A 24227-nucleotide genomic window follows, 5' to 3' on the forward strand; every position below is an offset into this window, starting at 1 on the left:
TAGTATACAGTATAATGTGGATGAGCAATTTATATTCGTCTACAAAGCCTTATAACAATTAGCATGAGCCTGATATGAAAAGATTATTAAACGTCCAGAGAAACAAATTCAATCAAGTGAAATGAGTCTGAACTTTTAATTGATGTTGCATATTTGTTTTGTACATTCCAGGAGCTGAAACAGAGAATGAGAAGCCTCAGCTGGGTTTTCTGGGAGTCGGTAGCATCAATATGTCCATGGCTGAGGGCAGAATCCAGCGGATGAGAGAGTGAGTTTGTCATCCTTCACTTGTTCACAGTCAGAGTCTCTCTCATTAAGCGGACGTCTCACAATGACTCTAATTTACTAGTAATTGTGTTGATCTACATGCTCAGAAACATACTCAAGGAGATGCTAAGTAGCTGTGTTGAATTATAATGCTTTTTTCATGCTAGATTTTGTTCACCCTAGGCTAGTGTAAACCCCTACTAATAGAAATCCTGGATTTCACACCAGATTAGTTTTGCCCTCAAGGATTTACTGGTATTCCTGGGTTTTCGTATGTTGAAGTTTGATGCGATCTTATTTTTGATTGGATGAATGCATGTGCTATGTGATTTGAATTACTGAAAAGGTCTCTACATAAACCATTCATAAACAGATTGACTGAAAAACAATTGAAGCTTTAGTTAATAATGTAGATGTCTTTCCTAAAATAAACACTTGAAGAATCCCAAAGGATACCAATCAAATATTGTAATTATATTATAAATGTACAGTCTAACAACTAATCTTGGAGCTTTTTAGAGCGTGCATACATTTTAGGCAAGTGGAGTTGCCATATTGAGCAGGATCACATGGCTATGTTAAACAAACAAATAAATAAACACCAAAAATCCCTAAACCAACTGTCTTGGCCTGGCAGACAGATCTACTAAAGTACTATACTACAGGTCCATTCAGCATTACTGAACACTGCAGCAAACACATGACACAATTCAAAAAATCCTGGATTGTGTGGGGGGAAGCAAAATGTCAATGTACTGAAATGGGCCTGTGCATAAAGTATAGTATGACCTTGTATATCACTGCAGTTGTCTTAAAATCGATTACAATCCTCATCCAAAGTGTTTCTAGTCAGATGCAGGCTTGCTTTTTATCCAAATGTAAAAACTATCATCGTGCCATACATGAATATTGAATGATTCATTGAAAGCTGGCCACCACTGTTCTCTTTCTGTCCATCTCTGGCTTTCTTTTTGAACTGATTCCTGAAATTTACTGAAAACATTCCCTGAGTTTAGTGGTTTAGAATCATCTGATCACTAAGTGAAGTTTAATGCAATTTCGAGAGGAGCACGTGCTCATGATTGACCCAGCTGGCCCACATTAGCTAATCATGATCCTCCAATCAAAAGATCCCAAGTCACAATATATATTCTCAACTCCTTTCTACAACTATCTTCATCTGGAAGAAACCCCCCTCCTCCCCTTCTTCCATCTTTATCCAGAATGGGTGGCACATCAGCTCAGCGACTAGCACTGTTGCCTTACAGCAAGAATACCATTGGCTCCAGGTCCTCGCTGGGCCATCTGGTATTTCAGTGCGGAGTTTTGCATGTTCTCCCCATGTCCACGCGGGTTTTCCACGGGTTCCCCGGTATCCTCCCACCATCCAAATATGCTCTATATTTTAGACAAAGTAAGCCTAAGTCTCTTTTCCTAAATCTCCTACTCTCAGGATGTTGACCTTAGCCTCAGCAGCAGGGAAGTTTTGAGATTGACCTGAGCTCAATTTTCCCTGCCCTATGAAAAGGAGGGAGCCCTGGGCCTGAGGATGCCTAACAAGCTATTTATAAATCATGAGCTAAGTGTTAACTCTTGAAATCGTGTTTTAAAGGTTATTTTATAGGTTATTAGAAATGTCCATCTATTAGGGTAAGAGGTGGTAGAGTACAGTAGAGTAAATGCTTAATGTGATAAACCACCGACAATCAAGATTGTCTGAATGATGTGTGCTTTTTTTAATGAAGTAGTTTTCCATGCATGTGTTTACATTTGTTAAGAATATAAACTTGAATTGAAAAGAATTAACAGTTGAAGTCAAAGTTATTCTCCTGTGAATTATATTTGCCAGATATTTCCCAATTTATGGATTTTTTCACAGTATTTCCTATAATATTTTTTTCTTCTGAGGAAAGTCTTGTTTTATTTCGGCTAGAGTAAGAGCATTAGTTATTTTCTTTTAGGTAAAAATTATTAGCCCCTTTAAGCAATATATTTTTTCAGTTGTCTAAAGAACTAACCATTGTCATACAATAATTTGTCTAATTAATCTAATTAACCTAGTTATGCCCCGTAAATTGCACTCTAAGCTAAATACTAGTATCTTGAAAAATATCTTGTAAAATATTATGCACTTTCATCATGGCAAAGATAAAAGAAATCTTTCCATTGAACAGAAATTGGGGAAAAAATATAAAAGGGGGCTAATAATCAGGAGGGCTAATAATTCTGACTTCAACTGTGTATATTTTACAGAGGTTTTTAATATAGATGTGCTATTATAAATGAAACTCATTGTCAGAGTTCCTGCTAGTCAAAACAGTTTGTTACAGTAATTGCTGACACCTGTGTGTCTCGCAACTCTGTAAAACCTGTTCATAGCAGATATTTGGCTTTACAGCCCTATTAAAGCTAATCTAGTGGGCCACTTCTGATATAATCCCCCTGCTACTGCAATCAGCATATTGTCTGTCAGCGATCTGCACTGCTTTTCTTGCTCCAGAGGTTTCCCAAACCCCATCATGCCACTTTTCCATCCCCAAAGCCAGAGTCTGATCTTCACAGGGCCAACAGATGTGTGGCTCACAGCTAAAACCAGCATGAGCCTCCGATCATTTATCAGACAGACTACATTAGCTGTATCAGCAGGCCACAAACATGGGGATAATGTGTCACCAGTAATAACTTTCATTTGAAAAAAAAAAAAATGATGCCCAGAATCATTGCAAATGCATGCCTCATCCTACATTTTTTGCAAAATGTAAAATATGTTGCTCCTGTTGCGTTTCAGTGCACGTTTCAAATGACAAATCCAATAGAGAGCTTGTTTTACTGATCGTTCAAGAGTAGGCGGGGCTTGTTATACAGATTGTTCAAGAGAGGGCGGGGATTGTCATAGAGATTGGTAAAGAGAAGGCAGGGCTTGTCATAGAAATTATTCAAGAGAAGGCGGGGCTTGTCATACAGATTGTTCAATTGTTCAAGGGTTTGTTTTATAGAAATTGGGAAAGAGAAGGCGGGGCTTGTCATAGAAATCCTTCAGGAGAAGGTGGGGCTTGTCATACTAATCGTTCAAGAGAAGGCAGGACTTGTCATACAAATTGTTTTAAGAGAAGGCGGAGCTTGTCATATTGATCATTTAAGAGAAGGCAGTGCTTGTCATACAGATTGTTAAAGAGAAGGCGGGGCTTGTCATACAGATCGTTCAAGGAAAGGCAGGGCTTGTCATAGAGATTGTTCAAGAGAAGGCGGGGCTTGTCATACTGATCTTTCAAGTGAAGGCAAGGCTTGTCATATAGAGATATAAATATGTTTCTTATCTATTCAATAGAACTTAATTTTTCCTATGAAAATTAAAGTTCTCTTAGTTAATTTTTTAACCAATTTGCATTAATGATAGTCTTCAGAATGACTAAATTAACAATTGAGACTGTTCATATACTGTACAAGTACATTTTAGTCCGCTTGTTTGTTCAATTATTCAGTCAAATGTATAATTACGGCAACAAACTTACAAAGAGTTCTACAAAGAGTTCCAATTTATATACAATTTATATAATTTATATGATTTATATACTTTGCAAATGTAAAATTATTCACTGCACATGCACTGTAAAAAGTGCTACACTCACAAAGTTGGTTCTATCTACTTTAAATAATTGCAATCTAGTTAATTTTATTTGTTTTATACCAAAAAAATAAAATTTGCTTCCTCTTTACTTAAAATATATCAGTTTTTATATAACTGTATATTTTAAATAAAACTAATGCAATTTATTTGAGTAGATTTTTGTACGTGGTTATTGTGTAGAATAAATGTTATAAAAGTGAGTTGACACAGACAATTTATTAGAGCAGCTGTCGATGTGGGCAGGTGTTCATAAAACGTGATTTTAATAGTTTGGCGTGACTCCTTTTTCATTGCCCGGGATTTAGCAGGCAGACGCAGCTTCTGCAATGGTCGACATTAACTGCTCCCAGCAGCGGATCTGATTAACACGGTAAGTTGCAAATTTAGCCGAATGATAATTGTAAAGTCATGCAAAACTGCTGTCTTCGCTAGGCAGGTGAGGTTTTAGCTTTGTAAATTGTACTGTAGCCTCAGGTATGTTAACAGTTAAGACTGCTCTCACATGGAAAGCTAAGTTGGCTAACGCTAACCAACGCTAGTTTATACTAACGATTAAAAGTGATATTATTGAGAAAAATAGTGAAAGTAGTTTTAAAACACTTAGTAGGTAAAACTAACGTTGCAGAACCGATAAACAAGGTCACTGGTGGGCGGTCGGGGTGTGGGGGTTCAGTTTGTTAGCGCTAACTTAGCTAAAGTTAGCTCACCTAAGTTATAGCAGCACATTAAGGATGGATATTAAATTCAGAAACGTATGCAACAGTTAAGTAGTTTGTGTTTAACGTAAGAGAAAGTATAACTTAAAGTTTGTGTTTTAGAGATTTAGTCCATAAGTTTTTTAATGCTGCATAGTGAATAAATTACAGATTTACAATTTATTTTAACTTAAATTACATTTACTACTGATGTTTACAGAACCATTTAAATTGTATGCACCTCATTCTAAAATGCATGTTCTTGGTCTTTAGATACCAAAGTGATTTTGTTACCTGTGGATCTTCAAACTTCACATCCAGGTAAGAAAAACATTAGATACAATTACATCTATAATTATTTGCAGGTAAGTAAAACATTGGTAAAATTGCAAACAATAGTGGGCTCCATAGAATTAACTTACATTTGATATCTGAAGATTTTTTTTATGTGTGCAACAGTAAAAACAGTATAAAAATATCCTAATGCAGTTTCTTATTATCTGTCAGTCTTTCAATAAAGCTAACTGATAACACTGAATCACTGAACTGTCATTTGCCAGTGACATTAAATTTGAAGAAAAAGTCAATTAAATGTAGCTTTAGCAAAAATTTAATGTAAACCTTAATGTAATGTGTAAAATGGCAATGTATTTATTTATTTATTTATTTATTTAATAAAATTTGTATTATGACGTGCAAAGTTTGGTGCAATGTGCAATGAAGATGACAATTAAATTATAGAATTTGTATTCTATAATTTTCTTATAGCCGTTTTCAAACAGTTTTAATATCTAAATTAAATACACATTCTTATGCTTTATAAGTTGCCAAAATAAACAAAAAAATGTAATACCTAAATTTTAACAATTCTGTGATTGACAGGAAACCACAATGACATGCACTGTTACACTGAGTAAAATCACAGTTTTCTTTAAAATTTGATAACTAAAAACACCTGGAATAATGTAATTACACAACCTCTATAACCTTTTTTTATTTTTTAAATAAAAGTTAGGTAATTTTAACTAAGGTAATTTTTAACTGATAAACTAAGGTGTTTCATCCATGCATCATTCTCACTGGACTTTTGTAACTTCACTTGTAGTTATTTTCTATTTAGTATTTAGCTATTTAATGTTGTTTGGTAGCAACCACCTGAACTCCTGTTTCTTTTTGTCTCTACCAATAGAGTTGTGAGGAATCAGAGGTGCATGCGGCTGCCCACGGGAAAAAATTGCCATCAGCCCAACACAGTTTGGATAGGACTGTCAGAGGTTTGCCAAACCTGTCAAATGCATGATGGCTCCTGTTTGGACTTACCGATGTCCTCGACTTCAAGTATCCATCAAAACTGTATACATTTAAGATGTATTAGAGACTCTTTGTGGGACTGGACATTATGCATCCAAAATCTTCATCAAAATATGCAAATCTCCTCACTGAGTTGCCTTGGATAATTTCTCAATAGGATCTGGTATTATTAATGTTTTTATTTATGTATTGTGTATGTGTAGCCACATTAATGGCCTATTTTGTAGTCACTATTAAAAGGAACATTGATTGATATTGAATACATGTTATGGTCTTTAATCCATCTTCCCATTCTTATTTAATTGTTATTGACAGGAAAGTCTGTTTATCTGTGTTTACTAGTGTATATTGTGCTTACAATATAGAAACGCCGATTTATTTTCTGAGGTTACAGCCAGAAGTCAATTAAATTCGTTTTAAATGACATATGCATGGTTAATTTTATTTAGATCATTAAGTTCATAATACTTAATTAAAATGAGTACAGTCAACATATAGCAATGTATAAGTAAGTTAAGTTTAACAAAAAAAGTAAGTTTATCTGATTTGAGTAATTTTAGAAATATTATTTGGCTCAACTTAATTTTATTGCATTTGTTTTAAGCAATGTTTTAGTGTTTAAAATACTTAAAAAAGGCTGGAAGTTGAATCAACCTAAAACGTCCGATGCAACCACTTGCCTCACTTTTTATAAGTTAGATCTAAGTAACATTTTTTACAGTGTGTCTTCCTGCACACATTTAAATTGCACCTTGATGTTTCCATCCAGCTTTCTTAATTTTTAAAGCAAATTTCCTTTATGTGTACCTCTGTTCCATGTGTGATTCAATTCGAGCCATATATGAGCTTGGTATGAAGAAAATAGGAGCATCATATGAATTCCAAATTAAATTATGGTCCTCTGGACAGCGATTTGTAATGTGAACAAATATCCCAGAGCACAAAAACTGCATATTTATTGTTCTTTCGGGGCACAGTTGTACATATCAATATCTGTGTCCGCTGTGTTCGTAAGCCAATAATGTTAGAAATTCCTCCCTGTGGTGTCTTTAGGTCCATTTTAATATGATGTTCTGCTTGGATTGTCATTTGTGATACATACAGTATAGCTAATTTACTGTCTTTCGGGTTATTGTTCACAGACTTTTCTTCATTTTTCCTCAGGACTTAATCTTGATTCTTCTTTATACTGTACATGCCTTCAGCTCCTTTTCTCATTTCTTATGTTGTGTGTACACATCTTTCTTGCCGCAGAGCTAATTCTCTCTTCCACTTCACAGCTTTTATTGTCTTCGCAAGAGCAGCTCTTTCTTTTCCACAAATGTTTTGGATCATTAAGATAAAAAAAAAGAAGTAGAAAAAGAAATCAATATCTTTAATTAGTCAGGTTTCATAAACTCTGTATTAAATCAATCAAAAGCTAAAGTAAAAACGTTAACAATGTTTCAAAATGATGTTTATGTTAAATCAATTATTCAAATAATTTCTATTCACTGAAGAAAATAGCTTTAAAATGTATTGGTTTCTACAAACATATTAAGCAGCACAAATGGTTTCAATATTGATCAAATTAAATTTTTGAGCACCAAATCTTTACATTGATAAATTGATTTTTAATAAAGAGAAGGTCTGAAGGAAAATTCAATTAAAGGTGCAGTAGGTGCTCTGCCTAAATACAATTGTATTGCTAATAAAATACAAACACAATCCCTCTCCTGTCGTCCAAAACCACGCCTCCTGAACTCACAAATGTGCACATCAAAGATGACGGAGACCCCTAGATCATGTCATTCGCCAGTTAAAAAAATTTATATTACTTTATAATACTGCAATTCTGAATAAAAAACTGTATTTTAACTAGCAAAACTTGTATTATTATGTGAAAAAAATATTTACAATTTTAGAGTTCTTTTTATAGTAAATGTATAATAAAAACAGAGAAATCAGACTGAATTATTATTGCTACGACTGTCAAATTTAATTGCCAGTTTAACATAATAATTTATTTTAGTTGATAATTATATACTTATTTTCATGTTGTATTTACCACGGCACACTGGCTTTTACTGTTTTTTAGTAAAAAAAAAAAATAATAATACAGCCCTATTGATAAAATAAATAATTTCATTTCATTTCATTGGACTGCATTATTCTTGCTAAGACTACCAAATGCAATTGTCATTTTTTAATTAAATTTTATATGATAATTATGCATTTATTTACTGCCCTTTTGGTAAAATAAACACAACCTTATTGATAAAATAAAATAAAATAAAAAATGAAATAAAACTTTACAGAGCCCAACATAGAATTACAATGCACTGTGAGAAAAATCAATTAGCAATGTGAATGTTAAATGAAGATACTTACAATATTAGAGTACTTTTAACAGTATATTATAACAAAACTAAGCGAAATTGGACTGCATTATTATTGGTATACTTATCAATTGTTATTGCTGGTTCTTTAATTTAACATATTAACTCTCTTTTAGATGATGAGTTTATAATTATTTTATTCTTGTTTTAGTTACTATGGCCTTTATTGATTTTTGGTCAGATATATACAGCCTTATGAATAAAAAAAAAAAAAAAAAAATAAATAAAATAAAATAAAATAAAATAAAATAAATTAATTAATTAAAAAAAAATATATATATATATAATAAATGAAAATAAAGTAAAATAAAATAAAATACCGATGCCAAAAAATTTTCTTAACATAGAATTATAATGTACTAAGAGAAAAAAAAACAATTAGAAATGTGTACATTATGTGAAAAAAATTACAATATTAGAGTACTTTTAACAGTATATAATAACAAAACAAAACAAAGAGAAATTGGACTGGATTATTATTGCTATGACTTCATTTATTTTACAGTAATATATTAACTTTATTTTAGATGATAATTATTTATTTATTTTTATGTTGTTGTAGTTACCACAACATACTGGCCTTTACTTTCTTTTTGGTCAAATAAATGCAGCCTTATTAATAAAATAAAATAAATAAATAATAAAATAAAATAAAATAATAAAAAAATAAAATAAAATAAACTCATACATACCCAAAACAATTTTGTAAACATAGAATTAAAGTGTACTAATAAAAAAAACAATTAGAAATGTGTACCTTCTGAAAACATTTACAATATTAGAGTGCTTTTAACAGTATATAATAACAAAACAAATTGCTGCATTATTATTGCTATGCCTCTCAAATGAAATTGTTTGTTCTTTAATTTAACACATTAACTTCATTTTAGATGATATTTTAATTTAGTTGTAATTACCACAGCACACCATACTGTACCAGTGCATTCATTTCAGGACAACACTACATTCCATACTCTTCCATTCTCTATCCTATCATACCATACTTAAGGATCTGCTATAGCTAGAGTCCTCCGTCCTCCTTTCAGCATGACTGCAGAAGCTCCCCTACTGAGTGTGGGCTGAAGATATTAATAACAGAAGCGTTCTTTCCTGTGAGGGCAGGAATTAGAGGCTGTCAGCTCCTCTCTGCAAGCCTCATAAGAGCCTAAAGATGAGGAGGAGGGAGAAGGAGAGCACAGGTAGCAATTTGCAGCAGCTGCATTTCCCCTACACACAGCCTCTCATCAGCTGTGCTGTGACTCTACAGGCTTATTCCTCCAGATGCAGATCCTCTCAGGTCCCGTTTATTATTTCTGGAGGGAATCAATTCTCAGGTTGATGCAGGTGTTGCTGATGCTGGTGGCAAACAAGTTAATTTGCTTATTTTTGCAAGTTGCCATCTTAAGTGGAATCATTCATTCATTCATTTTTCTTCTGCTTAGTCTCTGATTTATGAGAGGTTGCCACAGCGAGATGATCTTACAATTATTCCAGCATATGTTTTACCCACCAGATGCCCTTCCAGCCACAACCCAGCACTGGGAAACACCCAAAAACTCTCACATTCACACTCACTCATACACTACAAAGTAGTGGTGTTAGAGAGCCCAGCAGGGGGTGCTCAACCTGTGGTCTGTGTGAGTCCTAATGCCCCAGTATAGTGGAGGGGACACTATACTGTCATTGGGCGTCGTCTTTCGGATGAGACGTTAAACCGGGATTCTGACTCTCTGTGGTCATTAAAAATCTCATGGCACTTCTCTAAAAAAGTCGGGGTGTACCTGGCTAAAGTCCTTCAATTGGCACATATGATCATGGCCCTTCTAATCATCTCCATCCACCGATTTGGCTTTATCACTGTCTCTCCAATCCACCAATAGCTGGTGTGTGGTGGGCGCACTTGTGCCATTGTCCTGTGGCTGCCTTCGCATCATCCAAGTGGATGCTGCATTCTGGTGGTGATATATGGTGGTCATATGGAATATTCCCTCATGACAATTATGTTTATGACAGATTTATGACAAGTTATGTTGTAAGTCAAGTTCTCATATCTAAGACAAGTGTTTTGTTATGTCAAGTTTTCATCACAAACAATGTCATCTTTACATTTAAAGTGACAATCTGTGGCTGAACGAATGACACTTGACAGTTTTTATAGGCATGCATCAAATCTCATTCACATTCATGGTGTCCATGTCATGATTATCAAGTTTTCATGACAGTTTTATGAACACTCATTTCAAGTAAATTGTTACCAAAACAATGTGCACCATACACTTAAAATACTACTCAAGTACTTTAACTCAAGTACTTGATTTGTGTAGTTTGTCCACCACTGCTTGTTTCCAGAAGTAAGTTGCTATAGTTCTGCCTTTTCAATGAAAACACACGTCATTGAAGATGACAAGCTATGATTACAGCAGTCAAGAGGCAACATGTAGCCTGAAGCCCTGTTTACACCTGGCATTAAGATGCATTTTCATGAATCTGGTCAAAAGTAGGCGATGCTAAGTACAGGTTTTGCAGCTTTCTGCAGCCTGCTGTTTTTCATTGTCTCCTTTCATGTTCATATTCACATTTTTCAAACTTATTTTGCAACATTAAATCCTCTCAGGTCCCATTCCGTATTTCTGGATGGAATAAATGATCAGGTTGATGCAAGTTCATTTGCATATTTCTAAAGTGTTTTAAGAAAAACTGTGTTTTTAAATTGCTGAGAAATACTAAAAATACATTTTTAAGAAAACTTTTTATGTCATCTTGTGTGATGTTGTATCAATACAAATAGATTCAAAGCATAGATTTAATTTTCTTATTTTAGTATAATAACGGTTAAGATGTCAATGATATTAAGATATAAATAAATGCCAAATAGTCATTTTCATGATTTAATTATAAATGTTCTGATTAAAGTTTTACAGTAATCTGTTAATTGGATTTTTTAAAAATGTGTACACACTTAACAATAGCTTGTTTCTTAAAATACAATATATGATTTATTTTGTTAATTGGTTAATTGCCTGTGCGCTTGAATTATTACAAAATGGCGAAGGGTGGCCACGACTACTTGTAGCTTCTTTTGCGTTCTTCAGAAACCTATAGGTGACTTCACGGATACTACGTCTATATCTTTTACACTCAGTAACACTTAACTTACACTTCAGTCAGAAGATGACAAGGCCAAAATAACCAACAAAATAGAGCTAACTCCAAAGAAAAAAATACATCAACATAAACTAACTCCCTTTTCTGACATAAACAGGATAAAATAGTCATTTAAATCAAAATGGCACCCACTTAACCCTCAAAAGAATCAATATAAATCAACAAATCAAGCAAACTCGCTTCTCTTTAGATGAATTGTTAGATGTTATCTGGAAGATCAATAACAGTAGAAGTTCTACTTACAAACAGCTTCAACATGATATCTTAAGCTACAGGAAGAAAAACTACAGGTCTGGATGTGGAGCTCAGCCATTCCACCATCTAGCCAAAACCGACACAGCTCAAGTTATGTAATATATCACCATTATCAAGCACAGTGATGCGATTTCCAATTAGCCAAATTCCTGTTGACTCCATCTTACCATAAAATCCTGACGTGTTTCTTGTCCATGATCTTCTTGATTTCTTGTCAAAATCACATTAGCTGTTACGTTGTCTGTCATAGCTGAAGCAAAAGTTATCTGAACCTGACATAAAAGCCACTTATACGAATTTAAACATTTAAACCTCATTTGAAGACCAGCTTCATTTTCAAAGATCTTGAGTCAGCCTTTCTGACAGTTACAGTACATCTTCAGCACAGATACTGTGCATTTGGGGAATAACTTAAAGACAGCACTCAAGGGGAGTGGGGGGTATCTAAAAAACAAAGCATCTTTTGTGTTTGATGTGATCATTTGATGACAACAAACCTTGCTCTACACACTCCTCAGCTATCAGCTCATGTCCTTGTGACTCATGGGTTTTCTTGACAACGTTCAGTGTGGCGTCTTGCGGTGATCGTTGTGTAGGACTTGTTCTTTTGTTGACTGCAGCTCATTAAGCCTCTCTGAAATAGCGGATCAAAGCTGTGGCAGGAAGCATACAGTACATTCACAGAGATATAGGTGCTCTTTCATCACTGGGAAAAAAAACGTCTGAGCTGTCGACGTAACAGCCTAGAGCAGCAGATGCTTGTAAGTCATTATGCTTTTGTTGTTGAGGAGTTTTCCCAGGGTTTGGGGAGCTCTCTAAATAGATCTCTCTCTTACTTTCTCTCCTTTTCTTATATATAAGCTTTATTGGCAATGGCATGACTGGCACAGTATTGCCAAAGCATTGTCCAATAAATGAATGAGCAAACAATTAAAAAAATATCTGTTAATTAAGTTTCCGTATTTTGTGATTCACTAGTGTTTTCCGTTCATTTAGAGTTGTGAATCGCATTATGGGAGCTTGATCTCTGCTCTGCTAGCTTTTGATGTTGAAATTTAACAAAGTGACTTTTATTGACATTTTAGTAGTTATAAATATTATAATGTATAAGAAACAATATTTAAAGAAATGAGTCTGTAAAGTAACAGAAAATGTACTGGCAGTTTATTGCAAGGTTTTTGTACATAATATAAAACTCCAATAGACAACATATCACTTTAAACAATTAAAAATGCTAATAATAGTCACTTTTTACCACTTTTGAAGGATAAAAGTTGTTGAAAGAATCGTCAAGGAGCCGTAATGCAATTCAAAAGCATTAATAAATGGTTAAAAAGCATATATAAACATATATAAATATACATAGACAGTTGAAGTCAAAACTATTAACCACCCTAAATTATAAGCCACCCTGTTTATTTTTTCCCCTAATTTCTGTTTAATGGAGTGAAGATTTTTTCAACACATTTCTAAACGTAATAGGTTTAATAACTCATTTCTAATAGCTGATTTATTTTATCTTTGCTATGATGACAGTAAATAATATTCTACTTGATATTTTCCAAGACACTTCTATACAGCTTAAAGTGACATTTAAAGGCTTAACTAGGTTAATTAGGTTAACTAGGCAGGTTAGGGTAATTAGGCAAGTCATTGCATAACGATGGTTTGTTCTGTAGACTATCAGAAAAAATATATAGCTTAAAAGGGCTAATCATTTTGTAACACCTAATAACACCTTAAAATGGTTTAAAACATTAAAAACTGAAAAATAGGATCTAACGATGGCTAATAATTCTGACTTAGACTGTGTATGTATGTATGCTTGTAACTGATTATTTGGAAAAAGGTCAGAAAGTAGATTTTTCCCATGAATCATCTGTTGAGCTGCATCTCAATCATCACAAATACTGCAGAAGACCTATTGGAACCTGCATGGACCCAAAATTCTCACAGAAATTAGAGTGCAGAGTGGATGGCAACATCAACAGCCCGAGGTATCAAAACATTTGTGCTGCTCATTACATTACAAACAACAGTAGAGGGCAAGTTTTCCAGCAGGATAGTGCACCTTCTCATACGCTAGCCTCCACATCAAAGTTCCTAAAAGCAAAAAAGGTCAAGGTGCTCCGGGATTGGCCAGCCCAGTCCCCAAACATGAGCATTATTGAGCATGTCTGGGGTAAGATGGAGGAGGAGGCATTGAAGATGAATCCAAAGAATCTTGAACTCTGGGAGTCCTGCATGAACGCTTTCTTTGCCATTCCAGATGACTTTATTAATAGGTTATTTGAGTCATTGAAGAGATGTATGGATGCAGTCTTCCAATCTCATACACAATATTAATTCTTTTTCCACTGCAGCATGACTTTATATTCTATACTGTACATTATTTCAGTTAAGTGACAAGACATTTGTCTAAGCAAAGTCAGACCTTCATTAAAAATCAGGGCTTGATCATATTTTATTTTGGTAAAATAAGTGTAATCTAGAGGCCTTTGCCTTTCATATGAGCCACTTTTGATACCAAATGATCAACTAGAAGTCAAGTTATTATTTGTTGTATAAATAAATGATAACTTTGTTCAACAGCATATAATATTTAAGAAATAATTTACCCACTGGCTGACAGTCGTAGTTTGTGGCAGGCTGGTACATATCTCCCTCTTGTTGTAATCATTGTAGAGTTTTCATCTAGAATGGGACATAATAATTCGCAAATGGGGGATGTCATAAAATTTGGTATAATTTGTTGAAATTTTGAGCAACATTCTGCTCTGATGTGGTGATGGTAATCACAGTACAGTAGGAAATGTTCCTCTGTTTCCACACCCTTTCTGTGAGCACAGCTCTCTCTCTCTCCTTTTCTCTCTGTGGATAGATGGTTGGAAAGTGGTGATTGCAAAAGAAAAGAGAGAGCTTGTAGTTGGGCAGAAAGTGGATGGGCGGGTGGAGGGTTATGTTTATCATGCTGGGAGTGGAGGCTGATTGCAGCTCAGCCTTGATTACCACCACTAATCAGCTGGAAATGGACTATGAGTGGGCATATATATATATGTGTGTGTGTGTGTTTACAGCAAGTTTTTTGAACGCCTCTCTTATGTGAAAGCACTGTCTGAAATTGACTTATGAGACAACAGTTTAAAGAGGGCTGGTCGTCGGGATCTCAAAGGTCTCTCAATTGTAATTGTCTTTATTCTTGGCTTCTTGACAAAGTCGTGAGTTATAATAATAGAGGAGTTTGATTGGGCTCCGTGTTAAACGTTATGACTGAGCTTTGTCCTTCACAAGAAAGGACTTTTATAATGCCTCTCGATTTAGTTGTCTCAACATTATGAGTGTTTTTATGTGTGACAGTTATAGTATTTCATTTTTGAGAAGTTTGGTACACCAGAGTGTACTTTTCAGAAAGTTACCAGAGTCAACTTTTTGGAGTTTTGTAAGGATAAATCAGTGTGGACTGTTGTTTGTCACCATCAGAATAAATGCTCCTAATGAGGAAAACAAAGCAGGAATGAATTTTCCCCAAAGACTTAGAGCTGTCATTTCAGGCTATTAGTGTATGAATAAAAATAATTAGCAAAATGCAGAGAGGTAGATATCATTCATCACGGTAATGAAATACATTTTTAACATGTTTGGCTTTGAAGGGATGCTGGGAATTAATTTTAAGTGACCGTAAAGGTTTCAGAAATGCTTCATTTCATATGGATGCTCGTCTTTTGAACTTTGTTGATCAAAAAATCCAAAAGAAATAAAAAGTTTTCAACATTGATAAAATAAATTATTGAATAAATAAAGTTTCATCAGCACCAAGTCGGCATAATTGAACGCTTCCTCACGCTATCTTTAATATTAATGGTTGGTATTAATGGTTTCATTAAAATATATTAATCAGTTATACTAAATGTTAAAGGGATAACAACTGAAAATGTCATCATTTACTCAACCTGTACTTGTCTTAAACCTGTTTGAGACACAAAAGAAATTATTTTTAAAAATGCAGGAAACCTCTAAGCATTGATTTACATTGTATTTGTTTTTCCTACTATAGAAGGCAGTGGTTACCGGTTTCTACCATTTTTCCAAATATTTTCTTTTGTGTTTAACGAAAACAGGAACTCAAAAAGATATAGAACCCAATCGTACTGACTGACCAACTGACCAATCCCCCCACCCACCCCTTTCCCTAAACCCAACAGCAGTGTTTTAAATAGCAATCCAGAAAGGAAAAGCCCTCGCCTGATTTTTATCCCGTTTTCAGATTTTACCACATTCTCACCGCTATTTACTTATTTATTTTATTTTTTTACTTTTGTTTTTGTCTTACCTGCTTTCTGGAACTGTTCTTCGCTGAACTCAAACCTCTTTGTCGCGGTCAACTCCACTTTGCATCTCAAGTCCGCCAACATATTTGTCGAACTACCGGACAAACTAGTAACAGCAGAAAAACCGTCCATATGGAGGTAAGCGGTCAACTGGTAAGCAAGAAAAGGAATGCTGTCATACCGCCCCATAACGTTCATTGTAAAGATGAAATACAGCCATATGTAGCTCTGGCTACATAATTCGTGATCTCCAGAAATGTATATAGGGCTATGTTTTCAGAATGAGCCTATGTTGGACCAATAGCTGCTATTGTGCTAAAAATTTGTTTGTGTTTAATTCTACAATGGTTTAGCTTCAATTTATTGTTTTTGTTTGCCATTGAGTGAAGCACACTTGGTACTAATATGATTAAAAGTTGGTCAATGATCTAGGAGGAGTAAAGGAGGAGTTTTATTTTTCTTTTAATTTTAAACATTTGAAACATTTTAGTGCAGAAAAAAAGAGTCGGAAGAAAAAGTAATATTGCTTTTAGCTCTTACAGTTGCACTTAACACTGAATTAAGATGTAGAGTTTTAATTTTAGACACATTATTGAAGTGCAGTACAGCATGTAAACACTGCAATCAAACTATTACCATCGTCTAGAATTTTCGCCACATTTTGCAATCGGATAGTTTATACACACACGGCTGTTTGACACTATTCTCTGCACCTACTGAATCAGTAAAGGACTGCATCCCTGCATCATGAAATGCAGAGTTTTTTCTCACCCATACAGCTTGCAGCATAAAATACCAAACATTAAAACAACACTCTTCCAACAGTTCATACTCGCATCCAATATCTCATTTGTCATAGTGGCATGCATGAAATGTTCCTGAATGAAAGTAAAAGTGCCAAACTGCAGTTAAAGTCGACAAATAAAAAGCAAAACACCCAAAATTACATGAAACATGAAAAATTACATGTAAATTCATAATTGTTGTGGATTACATGGCGTAAATAAAGTTTATGGTGACCGAACATGGACTGTGGTCGAGTGATTTTTTTTGCCTGTTTTGTGACAAACACATCCGCAGCTTAACGCGGTTTTGCTTTTTATTGTTTGGTCAGTGTTTGAAGTTTCTAAAGAACGCGGACCAGACGGAAACACCAGATATACTGCATCAATGTGTTAAATTTCTTGAGGACTGAATGAAGCCAGTGTTACGGTTTAACTGGTGACCCTTTCCAAACGTAAACTATTCACATTTGCGGATTGGCAGATTCGTCAGTTTTTCACAGCAACAAAACATGCCCATACCAAATAAATATTCTTACTACTTGGTGTCAGTGTCTTTGTAAACATTTTTAATTTTAATATTTTTGTAGCAGATCAGTATACAACCAAAATTAATGTAAAGAAATAGTTATAATTTACATGTCATCAACGGGATTCGAACCCAAGTCACAAAGTTCAGCAAGAGTATTAATCAACCTATCTAACTGAGGTATTTAAGACTACACATGTTGAGGTGGATTTTGATATCTATATCCGTCAACATATGCTGTGCTTTGTGGACTGTGTCTACACACAAGCTGATATTTTCCGGTGTTTAATATATTCCCTTAACCTAAAGAATCTGTCATTGTAAATTTGTTTGGGGACTGGTAAAAGTGTTTTGCATCTTAATTTTTTTTTCTAAAGTGTAAATTTGTTTCATCCTTGGTAAAAATAGTTTTTTCAATATATAATTGTGTCTTATGATGAGTAAAAATGTTTTCCAAAATGTAAATTTGACTCAAGCTTCATAAAAGTTTCATACTTTGTTATGTTGTTTTGCACTTCCCGGCCACTGTAAAAACGGGATCATGACAGACACATTCAAAAAGCAACTCAATGGCGTTTTAGAATGAAATCAATCCGCGTCCACACTTGCGTTCCACCCAGCGTTTCTGAACAGTTCTCTGTCCACATTAAAATGGAGAAAACACACATCACGTGACCACACACACACACAGACACACACTTTGGCATGTGCTGCAGCGTGCTTTGAGCACATACCCATATAAGAGCTCTGCAAGTCAGACTGTTCATCAAGCATCTCCCGTTGGATCTAATCTCACTATATTTGTTAAACGTGATATATAATTCATCTTGTTGTCTATATATTAAAACATATTCCCCACCTTTAGTCTTTTGAATCTATTACTTGTTCTCAGGTAACGTGTTTTAGATGAGCGCAAGTATAAGTTAGATTAATATGTTAATTAATGTAACCGCGGACACCGATTCTGCACAATTGATTGCTTGCCTTTTTTTTCTCTATTGTATAAACTCATTGTACATTATACTTTTAAAATGCCCATTATTGATTATTAAAACTGATATTCAGTGAAAAAGATGGTATGTTTCGTATTTTCAATGAAAACAAAAGGAGGCAGTAATTTTATTGGCTCCATTTTGTTATAAATATGCATGAAGATGACGCTCATATTATGCAGCTGCACAACGCCTCAACATTTTTGCTGTCTGTTAAGTTGCTAATATCAAAATGAAAATAGTCAGTTCCTCACATCATGTTTTCATTTTATTGTTAAGACAGTGAAACAGAATAGCCAGGGTGATGTGAATGACTTTATAAAGTACACCTGGGAGTTTGTTATCCATATCAAACTTGCGAAGTCTGATCTTCCACTGAGAGAATGCAGAACTGAACTGTGTGTGTAGGCTACTTAATATTGAGGAAAAGCTCCTATCAGATACAGTAGGTGAATGTCTGCAGCCCCGCCTTAGTTTTCAGATGTATCCATTTTCCCCCATCCACTCTGTACCTCAGTATTTTTAAATCCTAATTTTCATGCTGAAACCTTAACAACAACCTGCAGTTTTTCCCTCTCACAGAGACTTTACTATTAATTAAAGCGGTGTTTATAACAAAGCCATAACCTGCTCCTGACAGGCTTCTTTAAATTCTCTCTAATAAACCCATACACGTATTCTGTGCAGTTCATAAAATAAAGCAATTTTCTGTCTCAGTTTCTCCATGCTGGAGTGCACAAACTTCCAGAGTCACAGTGAAACTCCAGGGAAGCGTGGAGAGAAGGAGACAGCAATTACCTCACGCTGAAGTGGGCAGGGGGGCCACAATCGATTTAATCCCAGACCGCACACGCTCATATCCCATCCCCATTACTGCGGAGGATTGAGCGGGCTGGAGGATTGCGCTGGCGTTCCTCAACATCAGCAGTTGTCTGCCACTCATCAGGCCTGACACCTGTATGATATGAGTGCTGTCAGCCTCCAGGCACAACTTTTCCCATTGACGCTTGACACTCTCAAGTGACCTGCTAGATATTGTGTCAAGACAGGAATAACAGAACTAATGAGAAGCAGTGACAGTGGTGTCCTGCTGGAAAACAATAGGGTTGCTTGTGTTATTCTGGATCATTCTGGGAGTGAATGTTTTACCAGTTTGATAAACTAAAAAAATTAAAAAGCAGCTTCAACTTAATATTGTTTAGTAAGTTGTTTCACTGATTTCTCTCTTCAAAAATGTGTTCAATTATTATTATTTTTTCTTTTTGTAATAATATTTTTTAAGCTAGTTCAAACTAGACTGTGTCCTGATCGGGTTTTTTTTAGCCCTCGAGTCATTTAATTTTAAGTTTTGAGTTTCTGAAAACCATGGTTAGTCAACTAAGGTCGCAAGTTCTGTCAGTAAAAAACATAGTTCGTTGATTTGAATTTCTATGCTTGCGACCTCTGGAGTTAGAACCATGTTAGAAACATTGTTCCTGGCTGTGTTCTATTCCCAGTTATCCCCCCTATGCCCTATTCCTTTAGAACAGTGGTGTCCAAACTCGGTCCTGGAGGGCCAGTGTCCTAGAGAGTTTAGCTGCAATCTTAATCAAACACACCTGAAACGGCTAATCAAGCTCTTACATGATAAACTGAAAACCACCTGGCAGGTGTGTTGAAGCAAGTTGGAGCTAAACTCAGCAGGACACCGGCCCTCCAGGACCGAGTTTGGACACCCCTGCTTTAGAACATTCCAACATTTAAACTTAGAATTATATATAAAAAAATAAAAAAACAGCATTAAAGTAATCTTTCTTAGGTGTAATTTGCTTTCAAAGTATTTTTACAGTTAATTTTTAATGATCTTCATGTTTACATTTGCGCTCCTTTGCAGTGTGCTTTGAAAACGTTGATGTCATTTTGAACACAGCCGTGGCTCATAACAAAACTATAGGTTACCTATTATTTAAAGCAGAATTTATGCTATGTCTCCAAAGCTTGTGAAAACAAAGTTTACATATCTCACAGTTTGCTATGGAAATGTTGACATAATAAACTTTATAATACCTCCAGACCACAGACATACAGTACTCGCGCTTTCTGCTTCAAGCCAATAATATCCAGCTGCAGACCCACAGACCAACACACGTTTCAGCCACACACAATAACTCACACACGATCTAGGTAAACCATATATGGTTACAACGGATGTTAATGCTAGTATCGTCTTCTTGGACATCGCCATCATTATATTTTTTTATATATTGTTGATGAATATTGTACACAATAAACAATAGTTTATAGTTTCCGAACGCCATTCAGTATAATTGACTGAACAGTTTTTGATTAGTCATCATACATGATCAGTCATTATTTATCTGACAGAGTCAGTACAGCGGTGATGTCATGCCACACGTTGCTTTTTCTGTGTGAAGTCAAGAAAGAAGTCTAACTAATTTCATTTGTTTTTTTTAGTCAGCAACAGTAGCTATGTTTCCACCCACCTATTTTTATGTACATTTTCAAAATGAATGGACATCTTGGTGTTCCCATGAATGCATTTTTTAAATAGGTGGATGAAAACGTAGCTACTATTGGTGACTAAAAAAAATAAATACAATATTTCATTTAATTAAAATGAATTTTAAATCAAATAGAATAATAATATTAAGAAAAATATACGTGTTTAACTTTTTTTTTAAGAAAAGATCTGCATGAACTAAGATGAAAACACTTTTACCGAACAAATTCCAGTATGTGCATTAAAAAAGGTCATGTGATTTTGTTATAATTGTAATGTGATGATAGAAATGTGTGTGAATGGAAAAAAACAGCAGGATGACCACATTATAAAACATCTGACATGTTGTTTTGCTCATTCTAAAATGCCATAACCATTTCAGTATTACTTTATTATAATATTAATACCTCCAGGATTGTAATGAGCGTCTGCACTCCGCATCTTGCGCCTACAAACACCACGTGTTCATTGCATGTTGGCATCGTCTTCTGAGGTGAAAGTCATTTATTAAATAAAGACAAGATTAACGCAGTCTCCTACCACTGTAAATTCGGTTTTTATAGTTGATATTTGGCGCTAGTTAATCTGGAAGTGACGCTTTTGTTCTCGTTGACTTGTTGGATGGAAACGCTGCTTTATTCGCACATCTTTTATGCAATAATCCAGTTTTGCGCATAAATTTAGTTGACTTATTCGGATGGAAACATAGCTAGTGTGTGGCACCCGTTATGTCAGTTCATCATTATTAAAAGCCACTTTTCACATGCTAATTAGTCCATTATTCCTCTAACTCCATGTCACTTTTTCTCTGTGTTAACTGGAGGGATTCCTTTATGCTCTTGGGCCTTGGTTTTTTCTTCTTACATTGACTCATGAAGTGTTTTATGTCATTACCAGAGCCTCAAGGAATCTGCACCATTGACATTAATTGGTAGTTGTTCCTCCCTAAAGGCTTTCACTCAGCTGGGAATACTGGAAGGCCACTGGCTGTTGTCTTTTGGATTTGCTTGAATTCAGGCTCAAAGGCATCAGTGAGGTTTGGTATCAATTAGAACATCTCACATTGGCTGCTCCTTCTCAGTTAAACAGAAAGTGCAAAAACCAAAAGCATACAAGTTCTATAAGTGGATCTGATCATTGGGATTGACTCTATGTGAATAGCTGCTGGTTGTTTCATGGAAGCTTTTCGAGATGTCATGAAGAGATATGCAGATATATGAACTGCAAACTGCCAAAATGCATCCATTTCATAGAATGACTCACAAAATGTCATTTGGCAATTTTCCACTCGCTCTTTATTTAGCTTTTCAACACTTGCTTTTTTTGCATATACAGTAACATCGACACTGAGAAGAAATGTAGTCTACTGTAGCAATGTTATCAACACAGAAATTGTTAAATTTTGCAATTAATTAAAAAAACAATAAGGTTAGAGGTTAAATTAAAAGTGAAACATTGAAATAGAAAGATTAAAACCGATTTGAAATCAAAATGTTCTTTTAAGTATTAAACAAATCTATTTTTTTTAATAGCAGTGTTGTGCTTAATGTTTATTGATGCCCTTGACTCCAAAAGTAAAGGCAAAAGCAAAACTTCTTGGCCAAAAGCAAAGCATGCTCTCTAAATAAATGTGGTTCAATAACATTGTCAGCAGGGGGTGTCTTTTCTATTAGAATATTTTCATCTGTTATAGAAAATAGCTTTATGTTATGATACAGATAAAAATTGAAAGTCGCAGATATGATTGAGGGTGTTTTTTTCTGGGCATGAAGAGAAACATATATTGTTTTATTTGGAAAACAACCATGGGCTTTACACATTTGAGTTAACTTGTTTTATAATCGAATGCTGATTTGAGTCTTTCAGAGCTGTACCATTCCCATTGAAATCAAAATAAAGGCTTTATTTTTAAAAAATAAAGGCTCCAAAAGAGGCTTTTGGCAGTAATGCCATAGAATAACCAGTTTACATTTCCTTTCTGTGAGTTGTTCTTAAAAGAACTTCATCTTAGTCTAAAGAAAAATTTCAGTCTATTCCATGTCCTAAAATGTTTTTTGTTATGGTGTATTAAATGTCCACTAGTGAAAATGCATTTGTTTAAATAAACTGCAATTTAATAATTCATTCATTCATTCTTAGCGTGGAATAAAGATGGATTTTTTTTATTAATTAATCTAATTAATAAGTTTGTGAAACTGAAAGACCTTCCTGAGGTACACTCTCAGAAAAAATTTACACAATCTGTCAATTGGTTCCAAACAGGTCCTTATAGGTACATATGAATACCTAAAAAGTACATCTGTGTAACTCGCAGTACCTTAAAAGTACAAAAAGTGAACCTTAAAGGTACAGAAATGTACCCTAAAGGTATTAATGCCCACCTATGTATACGGTACAAAAGTGTAGTACTTGAAATGGTACCACCCCAGTGACAAACTTTGTACTATTATCTCTGAGAGTATAAGTTAGTGCAGGGATTCCCAAACTTTTTTATTCCGGGACACACCTAGGCAAGTAATTCAATCTCAAGACCCACCATAATATTTTATTATGGAAAAATGAGTTTAAAAAAAAATTTAAAGCAGTCAAAAATATATGGTGTGCGGCTTTTTGGATTTTGCAATTTGAAATGCACAAAATGAGGCTCAAAGTGCTTTTTGTGGGATGCTGGCTGTAACTGTGATCTTTGTTTTTGTTGTTGAAAAAGATTCTCTTCTTTTTTTAGAAGAGAATATGATCAACCTTTGATTAAGCTTCTGGATTATGATCAAGCCCCGTCACATTGCAGTAAATTTCACTGCTAGTGTAGTCATAAGAAACTAAATAGCTTTTTGATCGACTACTACAAGCTGGGAAAACGTCAGATAAATATGCCAATGCAGTTAACGTTATTGCTGAATACATCTAATATTTACACATTTGCTTGAGGAAGGAATGATGGGGGTAGTAACACTATTTTCCATTACTATTTTCCATAACATCTATGCCCTTCCACAACATTAGCTGACGTTAAAGCTAAAAGATAGCACTATAGGTATTTATTGATTAGCAATCTGTCCAACGTTGGGATGTAAAAAATATGAGACAATAAATAGCTTCAAATTATAGAATACATAGCAAACATTAGAAAATATTGACAATAAAATAAAAGGTTTAGCCTATAAAATCAATGGCCTATACAGAAATTAAATAAAGCACTAAAATCTATTTCACTTTTAATTGTATTTGCATATTGGTTAAAGTTACTATAGTTATTTAGTGAAGAGCAGCAAATGAATCTCTCATTGTGTTTTGTTTGATAACAGAGGTGTTAATGTAAGAATGCACAGATCAATAATGAAGCATTCGACTACTTTAATAACTGTTTGTGCTCATTTAAGAGAAAATTAGTAGTGTT

At 34.5% G+C, this 24227-nt stretch overlaps 1 protein-coding gene and 2 long non-coding RNA genes across 14 annotated transcripts in view; 1 reads left to right on the forward strand and 2 right to left on the reverse strand.

Annotated features, from left to right (window-relative positions):
• LOC147840390 (uncharacterized) overlaps nt 1-12092 on the reverse strand; it is a 65083-nt gene extending 52991 nt beyond the window's left edge. Inside the window, exon 1 of the long non-coding RNA XR_015512036.1 lies at nt 11867-12092. This is a non-coding gene — a long non-coding RNA (uncharacterized LOC147840390). The remainder of the gene's footprint in view (nt 1-11866) is intronic.
• nek11 (NIMA-related kinase 11) overlaps nt 1-24227 on the forward strand; it is a 246927-nt gene that overhangs the window by 97542 nt on the left and 125158 nt on the right. For 11 of the 12 annotated variants that reach the window (XR_015511922.1, XM_087287730.1, XM_087287725.1 and 8 more), the window contains one exon: nt 172-268. Coding sequence is in view for 10 of the 12 variants with exons in the window: in XM_087287730.1 (XP_087143856.1) it covers nt 172-268 (97 nt within the window). In the remaining 2 variants the exon portion in view is untranslated. Of the gene's footprint in view, nt 1-171; nt 4912-5779; nt 6162-24227 lie in introns of those variants that run through there. The other variant, XR_015511923.1, reaches the window with a different exon arrangement.
• On the reverse strand, nt 320-8476 carry LOC147840392 (uncharacterized). Its single transcript, XR_015512016.1, has 3 exons — nt 6621-8476; nt 3766-3874; nt 320-3532 (listed from the first exon to the last, which is right to left on the reverse strand). It is a non-coding gene; the product is annotated as an uncharacterized LOC147840392 (long non-coding RNA).

The sequence above is a fragment of the Danio rerio genome, chromosome 16, assembly GCF_052040795.2.
Source record: "Danio rerio strain M-AB ecotype USA chromosome 16, GRCz13ab, whole genome shotgun sequence".
NCBI lineage: Eukaryota > Metazoa > Chordata > Actinopteri > Cypriniformes > Danionidae > Danio > Danio rerio.